Source organism: Mauremys reevesii, linkage group 4 (genome assembly GCF_016161935.1).
Source record: "Mauremys reevesii isolate NIE-2019 linkage group 4, ASM1616193v1, whole genome shotgun sequence".
Taxonomy (NCBI): Eukaryota; Metazoa; Chordata; order Testudines; family Geoemydidae; genus Mauremys; species Mauremys reevesii.
The window spans coordinates 50,381,795-50,392,621 of NC_052626.1; the positions used below are offsets into that span (position 1 = coordinate 50,381,795).

General features: G+C 43.5%; 1 protein-coding gene across 14 annotated transcripts in view; it reads left to right on the top strand.

Moving 5' to 3' along the window:
* PRKD1 (protein kinase D1) overlaps nt 1-10,472 on the top strand; it is a 307,098-nt gene extending 296,626 nt beyond the window's left edge. For 9 of the 14 annotated variants that reach the window (XM_039537711.1, XM_039537716.1, XM_039537713.1 and 6 more), the window contains 2 exons: nt 6,835-6,920; nt 9,556-10,471. In XM_039537711.1, coding sequence (XP_039393645.1) covers nt 6,835-6,920; nt 9,556-9,774 — 305 coding nt within the window. In that variant the 3' untranslated portion in view covers nt 9,775-10,471. Of the gene's footprint in view, nt 1-6,834; nt 6,921-9,555 lie in introns of those variants that run through there. The other 5 variants (XM_039537712.1, XM_039537718.1, XR_005598150.1 and 2 more) reach the window with 4 other exon arrangements.
* Nucleotides 10,473-10,827: the final 355 nt, after the last annotated feature.

The window sequence follows — 10,827 nt, forward strand, 5'->3', positions numbered from 1 at the left end:
TGCTTCGGCGGTTTTCAATCTGTAGCATTTGAGTCTGATATCTGATTATTTTAAAACCTGATTAAAAAAAAAATCAGTCTCCAAGTGTATCCTCTCTGACGCACTGCAACCTTGTCATGGTGGAGAGGCTTATGTGGGCTAAAGACCCTCAGAGTTACATCATGTGGAGCTTCCATATTCCTGGTAGGGTCCCCCTTTGCAAGCAGGTCTGAGATGAGACTCCTGACTAACCACTATTGGGGTCTTTTGAAGTTTGGACCGTGGAGTAGGCGCATATAGAGGACTGTGACAGGTTGGGGACTCACCACCTGGCACCTCCCGCTCGTGACTCCGGGAATTAGCTCTGTCCAGTGGAGCACCCCCTCTGGTGGTGTCCCGTCCATTGTTCTGCCCTCGGTTGGCGTCTCTGGCGTTGCTCCCTGCTTGGCAGCATCCTCTTCGCTCCGGCAGTGCCCCTTAGTCCATCCGCACCCCCTTCCGGGGGTCGGCGTTCAGCAGTCCTACACCCCAGCCACCATGTTCAACCACACCCTTTGAGTCCAATCCCTCTTGTCAGAGATCTGTCTCCAAACTGGGCCCTGATTGGCTCCCAATAAGCCCTTCTGTAATTGGCTCCCTATCTGCGCAGGCACCCTGGCCTGCCGCAGCCCACACTCTCAGAGAGTGGGGCAGTCCGCCCCACTACAAGGACCTTTAGTACTCTGCAGCTGTGAAGGCGGATAAGGGCTGCAGCAGGAGGGAGGCCTGTGACTGTCCTGGTTCTCCTTGCCCCTAGGTCAGAGTTTTCCTCCTGTCAAGTCTCGTGTGGTCAATTCCTGCACACCGGTTTCCCCACATTAAAAGGTTTCATGTGCAGGCCTCTGCCAAAGGGCTCACACAAAGCCCTGCAGCGATGGATGAGTGGCGGTGAAGACAGGAGAAGTGATCTCTGGGAATCTTTAGTCATAAATTTGCATGCAGGTGGCAGCCGTATGACAGTTGCCTTTTGCTTGGATGAGACAGAAGTGCATTTTGGCAGCAGCAACTGTGACTGAGCGGGTCTTTTTAGGATCCTCTCCATGCACCCCAAATGGGGAGGGGGCTAGAAAAGTTGCCCCAAACGTAGGCTGTCTCTCACTCTTCCAACCGGATGACCCCATCCAGTGGGATCACTGAACTCTACAGCCAAAACAAGAGATAGGACAATGAATTTCACCACCTGGAATGTCTGCACTCTTATGGACTCTCCGCACAGTCAATGCTCAGAAGGAAGAACTGTCCTAATTGCCAGAGAACTGGCAAGACTCAACATTGACATTGCAACTCTTAGTGAGACCTGCTGAACCATTGCAGGCCAATTAAAAGAATGGAGTTGGCTACACCTTCTTTTGGAAAGGAAAGCCACCTGAAGAGAGAGACATTCATAGGATTGGCTTTGCCATCAAAAATACGATCACCAGTCAGCTTTTGGAGCTTCCCATGGGGCTCAATGAGCATCTCATGACTCTTCTGCTCAAGCTCAGCAACAACCAATATGCCACAGTCATTGGTGCATACGCCCCAACACTTGATGAGGAAGACAACAAGGAGCAATTTTATAGTGCTCTTGATGCAATCCTCACAGCCACACCTAAGGCAGACAAACTCCTGGGAGATGCATCCTTGCTCCAAACACTGACACCTCTTTGACTATGTTATAATCAGAACTTAAGATTACACAGATGTCCATATAACACAACCTATGAGAGGCACAGATCACTGTTGGACAGACCATTGATTAGTAAGATCAATCATATGCCTGCAGCTCCACCACACCGCAAACACCCCAAGACTAAGCAAATGCAGTACAACAGCAAAGCACTTCAGGACCAAGCCAGCTGCAAGATGTTCCAGCAACACCTGTCTGAGAAACTCTCTAACTTGCCTGATAGCATCATTGACACTCAAGAGCATGGGAATCACAGTGCTGAAACTATAGGATATTCCATTCATCAGCACCAAGACTGGTTTGACTAAAACAACGAGGAAATCCTAGCATTAATTCAGTTGCAAAGAACTGCATTCTATAACTGGCAAAATTATTCCTCTAACCAACAAAAATATAAGGCTTGTTACCTGCTCAAAGACAAAGTCCAAAGGAGGCTATGTGACATCAAAAATAAGTGGTGGCAAGAGAAGGCCTCTGAGATCCAGGGTTTCATAGACCAGGATGACATGGAAAGCTTCTTTCGAGCAACGAAAGCTATACATGGGCCAAACTGCTAAGGCCCAACCCCTTTACATTCCCAGGATGGCACCACTCTCCTCAAGGAAAATGCAGCAATTAAACAACGCTAGAAGGAACACTTTGAGAGCCTACTAAGGGCATGGCTATACTTGCAGATGTAAAGTGTTTTGCGTTAAACCAGCCTTCGTAGAGCGCAGTAGGGAAAGCACTGCAATCTGTCCACACTGACAGCTTCAAGCACACTGGCATGGCCACATTTGCAGCGCTTGCAGCGGCATTGGTAGTGGTGCATTATGGACAGCTATCCCAGCATGCAAGTGATGTCAACGTGCTTTTAAAATGGGAGGGGTGGGGTGTAGTGTGACAGGGAGTGTGTTGTGTGTATGTGGGGGGAGAGAGTGGGTTTTTTGGGGGGCTGAGAGCATGTCAGCATGCTGTCTTGTAAGTTCAGACAGCAGCAGACTTCCCCCTCCCTCCCGCCCGCCCCCCTCCCTCTCTCTCTCTCTCTCTCTCACTCACACAGCATTCCACAGTAATGGCTTGCATGCCGGCTGTCAGAAACAGAGCTTTGAAAGGGCTTTTCCACATTCCTACAGGAGTTCAAAACAATGACAAGAGTGGCCACTTGACTTAAGGGGATTATGGGACGTTTCTGGAGGCTGATCAGAGCGCAGTAACGCAACATTCACACTGACACCCGGGCATTGTAGCCAAGACGCAGCAAATGTTATTCCTCTCACCAAGGCGGAGTACCAGCAGCGCTGTAGCCACGGAGTCAGAGCGCTCTACGTGCCTTGCCAGCATGGATGGGTAGTGAGCTAGTGCGCCCGGGGCTCCTTTATTGCGCAGTAACTCACAAGTGTAGCCAAGCCCTTAGCCGCGAATCCAGAGTCTCTGAAGACATCATCGAGTCTATTTCACAACACTCGGCAATGGAACACCTTCCTGATCCCCCATCTTTTGAGGAAGTCTGGCGTGCCATCACCCAGATAGAAAAAAAATAACAAGACACCAGGCCCAGGCGGAATCCCAGCTGAGGTTTTTAAAGCTGGTGGAACAATGCTCCAGCACAAACTTTGCCAACTCCTCAACAAAATCTGAACCTGTGAAGAAATTCTACCAGACTTTAAGAATGCCAACATTGTTACAATATTCAAGAAAAGGGACATATCTTTGTGTGGGAACTACAAAGGTATTGCTCTCCTCTCCATCACAGGGAAGATCCTTGCCCGGATCCTACTAAACCGCCTTCTCCCCTTTGCCGAGGAACTCCTCCCCAAATCACAGTCTGGCTTCAGGTCATCCTGAGGCACAACTGCCATGATTTTCATGGCATGACAGATTCAGGAGAAGTGCAGAGAGTAACACCTGGAACTATTCATGGCATTCATCGATCTAACCAAGGCCTTTGACTCTATCAATCGTGATGCCCTATGGAAGGTGCTGTGTAGGTTTGGCTGTCCACAGAAATTCATTTCCATCATCAGACTACTCTATGATGGAAAGACTGCCACCATTTTGTGCAATGGCTCAGAGACCAAACCATTCATCATTCGCACTGGTGTCAAGCAGGGCTGTGTCATTGCTCCAACACTTTTCTACATTTACCTTGCTGTGATCCTGATTCTCATCTGTGACCACCCTCTTGATGGAATTGGGATTGAGTATCATATGGATGGCCAAATCCTCAATCTCCGACATCTTCAAACAAAATCTCAGATCACGAGAATTGGCATCACTGACCTTCAGTATGGATATGACTGTGTCATTCTCTCTCTCTCTCTCTCACACGCGCACACACACACGCCAGCCTGCAAAGTACCCTAAATCTTTTTGCAGATGCCTATCACAGCCTGGGTGTCTCTCTCTCTCTCAACATTGGGAAAAACAAGGTACTCTACCCAGTCCTCACCTGCACAAACTACTCTTCGTACTCCACAAATCACCATTGGTGGAGAATGCCTGGAGAATGTGGACCATTTTCCATACCTTGGCAGCCACCTCTCCCAAACAGCCAGCCTTGACAAAGAAATTGAATACAGGATCCACTGTGCCAGTACATCCTTTGGAAAACTACTCCAATGAGTTTTCAATTATAGGGATCTGCAAACAAGCACCAAGATCTTGGTTTACAAGGCAGTTGTCATCCCCACCCTTCTCTGGGTGTGAGACCTGAGTAACCTACAGACAACATCTCAAGCAGCTGGAATGGTTCCAACAGTGCTGCCTCAGGACTTAGGAGGATTCTCAGGATCAACTGGGAAGACCGACACACTAACATCAGCATTCTCTCTGCAGCCAACATCAGTAATATAGATGTGCAGGTCATGAAACACCAACTCTGCATGTCTGGCCACTGTGTACGTATGCCTGACACTCGCCTCCCAAAGCAGTACTCTTCTCTCAGCTAAGTGAGGGAAGAAGGGCTCGCAGAGGGTAGCAGAAGCATTTCAAAGACATACTGAAAGTACATCTTAAAAAGGGAGGCATCAACCCAACAAATTGAGAGGACTTGGTGTGGAAAACAACACAGTGGTGCCACACCATCCACCAAGTCACAGCTCAGTTTGAGGAGAACAGACGTACTCATGAGACAGAGAAATGATAAAGGAGGAAAGAAAGGGCTCAACAGTCCAGCCAACAACTATGTGTCCTCCAAGATTCCACCTGTCAGTCCTGTGGGAAAATCTGTCGGGCATGAATTGGGCTCCTCAAACACTTAAAAATCCACCCATGGACCCCCTTGTCAGACATCATCCTCGCATCAAGGGATAGCCGAAGAGTGACTTTGTGAATCTCCAATACTTTAATAATGCAATTCAATCAACACAGATATTATAGGTCTATTTTCAGAATTCTTTCCATTGTTTGACTTGCCCTTTTTAAAAAGAACTCATATTGAGGTTGAAAAAAATGTATTATCTTCGAGAACTCATAGGTGAGGTCTCATACAATGGCAGAAGGGCAAACATAGCACCTATCTTTAAAAAAGGGAACAAAGAGTACCCAGGAAATTATAGACCACTAAATCAATTTGTAAGCACCTAAAAAATAATAAGGTAATAAGTAATAGTCAACATGGTGCCACGCTTCAAGGTTCAATTCAGACCAATGGCGGAGGGAGTTGTCACCACTTGCTGTACAACCCTGGGTGCCTTTCAGTGCTTTGCTGCTGTAGCTGTCAGCCAAGGACACTCACAGCCAACCCACAAGTATTCATGTCACCTCCTGAGTGTCTGTGTGCTAAACAGCTCTGGTTTAGCAGCCGGTCTACAACCCCACACTGGCTTTCACCAGGCTTGGCTACAACCAGCAAGGTGACCTCAACACACTCGCAGTACCAAATTTCCACAAAACCATGTGCCCTGAAGTGTCCAGCCCTCTTCTGGACAGCTCAGGGGAATTAAAAGGTTTGTTGCTTGTTTAAAGAGACAAAAGCACATTGCAGCTTATTAATGTAACGGGGGTAAATACATTCTTCCCTTCAAACACAGCACTCAGTTGGTTTGTAGTAACAAACAATTAACAATAGGACATAGGTTAAGTGATCCAACTGAAAGGAATAAAGCTAGAAAGGATTACAAGCAATCAAAGTGAGGACATGCATCCGAAAGAGTAAAACTTAATCTAGCAAGATACAGGCTTTGTTCTATGTGGTTTGCTCACCAAATCTTCCTTCCAAGTCATGACTGACTTTCCCGTAGTCAGGGCCTTTCACAGAAGTACAAGATGGTGTCTTCCTAGATGAAGAATCTTTTCCTGAGCACATTTCTCACCTATATTCAGTTCTCAGAGACTTCATCTCCCCACCCCCCTTGCTTGAAGGACCCATCTTTCTAAGCTTGCAAGAGCTCTGTTCCCTTGTGTGTGTATAGCAATGGATACCAAAGATGGCTTCCGCCCTTGCTTGTATCTTCCAAAGTTCAATGACCTTGTTTCAAGAGGCAGAGTGACCTCATGCAGTTTTCCCATTCCTGTGGGCTTCCCACTGGCTGTAAATTAGGCTTCCAGTGTTTGATTCCACCATGCTAAAATTTACATAGAAGAGAGGTAAATAGCTCTCTCAGTCACTCCTGTCTGGCTGGTTTTTGCTTTGTTTGGAAACAGACGGTAAAGCCTAATATCAATGAGTATCCGTAATTCTTTATATAGTGTTAATATATATAATTTTACAGTGCTGTTAATCACTAGTGTATTATAGGCTTTCATAAACACCTCACTTGACAAACATTTATAATACAGTAATATTGTATATTTTTAGCATTGTTTACTTTATATGTAAGTGGACCTTCATTGTCTTTGACTGATAACCAGGCAGATCATAGAAGTAAATACACAGTAAATTCCTTTGTTTAAGGCAGAGCTGATTAGCAACTCCCTTTTGATATGCCTGGCTTAAACACATTTTAGTCATCATTCCAGAATAGATCCATAACTCTTAATACACACAACCCACAAGAATATTAATGATCATTAGTTATTAGTATTACATGACACCTTTTGGGTACAGATTATAACCACACTGAATTGGTCAGACCAGCCGAAACTTATTATCTGAGACCTATGAACCCCTTCCTGCCATACATTTTTATATTTCAGCATGTTGTGTTCTGAATTTTTTTTTTCAGCTATTGATCTCATAAATAATTTGCTGCAAGTGAAAATGAGGAAGCGCTACAGTGTGGACAAGACGCTAAGCCACCCATGGTTACAGGTAAAGCTGCACTTAATGCTTTTTCCCCTCCTTCTGTATGCATATTTAGATTCTAAACATGAACAATTTTTGGCCTTTTAACAGAGAAGAAGCTGTAAACCCTGATCATTTTCTCAATTCCAGGCCGCCTTTTCCCTCTGCACAGGATATTATTTATTGTTAAGATAGCAAAGTTTCATATTACTAAGACTTCATTACTTTTACAAAATATGCTACTTTACAATACACTAGTGTACTATGAAATACCATAAAAAATTAAGCTTGTCAAACTAACTGAACAACATACATTTTGTGCTGTAGAATCTTTTTTTTAAAAAAATCCTGATCTTAAACCCATTATAATTGATAGAAAGACATTCACTTCAGTGTGCTTTGGATCAGGTCCTAATTTGCTTATTTACACAGCTAATTAACTGGCAGCAGGTCTCCCATGCATTAGTGTGAATTAGCAAAGGTCTGCTGTGTCTTCAAGGAGAATACAGCACTGTTATTATTTTTAATTAAAGGAAATTTTGCAAGTGTTAAAGCTGTTCCTAAACTTTATGTCCAACAGTACCAGTTTCTCACACTGAGTCGAAGGCTTTACTATCCAGTGGAACTGTCTTCCAGTCAGTTATATGTTGAGACTTAAGTTGGAAGCAGCCAAAACCTGTTGCAGGGTAAAATACAGAAAACTAACTGGATGCAGGCAGTGGGTGTGCATTGAGTCCCCTATCAGAGAGGTTTACCATTCAGCACCTGATTCCGCAAGGTATTGAACATCCTTAATCTTCCACTGAAGTCAATAAGCATTCAGAGAGGTGCCTGCAAAGCACCCTTCAAAAGAAGTGGAGAATGTTCATCACTTCACAGGAACAAGTTGTAAGAGTGGGGTGTGAGGGAGACAGTTGTGTTCCTCATGAGCCTGAAGTACTGGCATGTATATTAGGAGCTCCTAGACTGTACTGGTATGTAGGCTTCAGTTACAAAGTTATCGTTTATAGTCATGAGGCAGTGAGAATCCTGGGGTCATAGAAGCATTTGCCCCTAAACATTTGGAGATATGTACTTTTCCCCCTCATTCTGTAAAAGGCTCAGGAGTAAGTAGCTTCTTATACAGCCCCCACGATTGTGATATTTAATCACCTCCCACAGATACAAAGTGTACTGACAGGAATATTTCTGTCTATCTTCTCCTATTGCCAGGGACTAGATATTTATAAACTATTTTAGCTACTGTTTGAGTGAGAAACCAAAATAAATCACAATAATGAATGTGGAGGTGCTTGGTTTGTAGCAAGCCTTTAAGGCACTACTATTAATGATTACTGAATCTGTCATATTGTTCAGTTGTTTTACAGGCTATGTAATTTTTCCACACCACATTTTCCTTTTAATTGGTCATGAATTAGTCTTTTTGCTCTCTTATGAAAAGATACTTACATTGGTAATAGAGCCTCTTCCACCCTTGTACAGCTCTCTCTCAAATATCAACATCTCCATTAGGAACCAGCTATAAAACTCAGTTTCTGAATTAAATTTTATATTTTGGGATGTTTGTCCCAGCCCACTAGCATTTGTTGCCATTTCTCTCTATCCTGCATATCAGACTGACTACATTTCCTGTTTTAACAAATTTAATAGGATTCCCAATGTCTGTTAATCTAGGTATTACATTGCCCGCCTCACCATAGTATTTGAGCTATGTAATTAATGGATTTTTCTCCTTTATACTACCCCTATTGACATAGGGATTCCCATTTTACAGATGCGGAATGGAGGCAGAAGCAGAGCGAATCAGAGCAACCGCTCTGAGCCCCGTGCTTTGCGGGGCTCCGCAGGCCCACGCTATTGGCCAGTGTAGTCAGTCCCGGAAGTGACTTCTGCCCTGGGCCCCGCTCCACACTAGGGATGGCCCTTGGCACAGGGTAGTTTAATTAAATTTCCCCAAGTCACAAGAAATCTGAGTTTGGAATTAAGCAAGGGCTCAAGTCCCAGTTTAATGCCCTATACCCCCTTTCTCCCTGTAAAATTGACTGCAAATAACGTCAAGGCTTTATTGTCAACCCAAACAAATTGATGCTGGCTTAGGGTGTGAAAAATCAGAGCCTCGTGTCCAAGCCCTGATCTTGTCACCTAGTACTATACACTGAGTTTATGAAACTGCCTTGTCTATCATATATTTGATCTGGTATATAGAATATAAACTGGCTGGGGCAAAGAAAGAGCTTGGTACAGTCCCCTATGCATTGTATACCTGGTGGGAAGGGACATCAATCTGATTTGCTATCTGTGCTTTTTTTTCCCCTTGCAGTTCTATTCAAATGATATAAGAGCCCCTAGTCTGCCATTACAGCCCATGTAAGGCATAATAGCGCCTTCTGGGACATCTTTGTACTACTCCAATGGTACAGTGTATTATCACACAGTCTAATCAAATGAATTTACTAAACAATCATATGGAAAAAAATTGATAACCATCAATGCAGGCTAATTTCATGCTAGAGTAATTACTCCGGTCAGAAGAAACAATGTAAGAAGAAAGCAAGGCATTTAGACAGCAAAACTGAATGATACATCTCACACTACTGGGGGAAGGATTACTTGTTTTTACAAATACTCAAACTAATACTTCCCTTTTTGGTTTTTCATGCAGGACTATCAAACCTGGTTAGATTTAAGAGAGCTTGAATGTAAAATCGGAGAACGCTACATCACCCATGAAAGCGATGACTCACGATGGGAACAGTATGCAGGAGAGCATGATTTGCAGTATCCAGCACATCTTATCAATCCAAGTGCTAACCACAAGGAAAATACTGAGCCAGAGGAAGCAGAGATGAAAGCCCTCAGTGAGCGTGTCAGCATCCTTTAAGTTGCATCCCCTATCATCTGTCAAAACACTGTGGAATTAATAAATACATACGGTCAGGTTTAACATTTGCCTTGCAAAACTGCCATTATTTTCTGTCAGATGGGAACAAAGCTGTTATACTGTTACCACTGTTGATGCATCCAAGTTGCCAAGACAAATCAACAGAAGCATTTTTATTTTGTGTGACCAACTGTGTTGTATTAACAAAAGTTCCCAGACACACTAAACTTGTTATTGTGAATAATTCATGTATTAAATGCATTAAAACCTGTCTCCGCTGTGCCTTTGCAAACTAGTGTTTTTCTTACTTGAGCCTCGTATTGGTAAGAGAGAACCTTTCCATACCAATCTCTGTTGTGTGTGCACCATTAGTATTGTAAGTGTAAGCAAACTCTTGAAGAGTAGATTATTACTGCTGTTCTGTGAACAACTTCTACCATTTGGATAAAGTGTTTATTTGCTATGGAAAAAATATATAGAGATAAAGATATAAAAAAGCATGAAAATAACAAATTACATAATACTGTACAGTTTCAAGTCAGATGCACCGTCTGTGTATGTGTATTTATATAGACACAAGCACGCACACACATGGTGCAACCTGCTCTAAAGCCTAAATGCCTTAGTAATGTAAACTGCAGTATACGTCAGTTGTATTTCCCTTTTTCTTAAAACATTCTGCTCTAACATGTAAATTCAGAAGCTGAACCACATGTTGCCTTTGTGTATGTTTTCAATAAAAAGTCTTGTTGAAATAGATCTGTTTGATGGTGATTCTTTTTAAGTTAGCCTGAGTTGCTTTTCCTGGTTTGGTTGGGACTAGGACTAGGAGCATCTTTCAGATTATTCTTTCAGCCTGTGGAAGTGAGTTATATGGAACCACTGAGGGAGCCTTTCCATGTGGGAGCAGGAATGTGCCATCTGCAGAGCAAGGATGAGCTGTATAGTTAAAAATTACTTTCTCCTTAAGACATGGCTATCTCTATGAACACGAGGAAGAATTAATACACTGAGTGCAGTCTGATTTGGAACATGCTTTTTGGAGCCTGATTT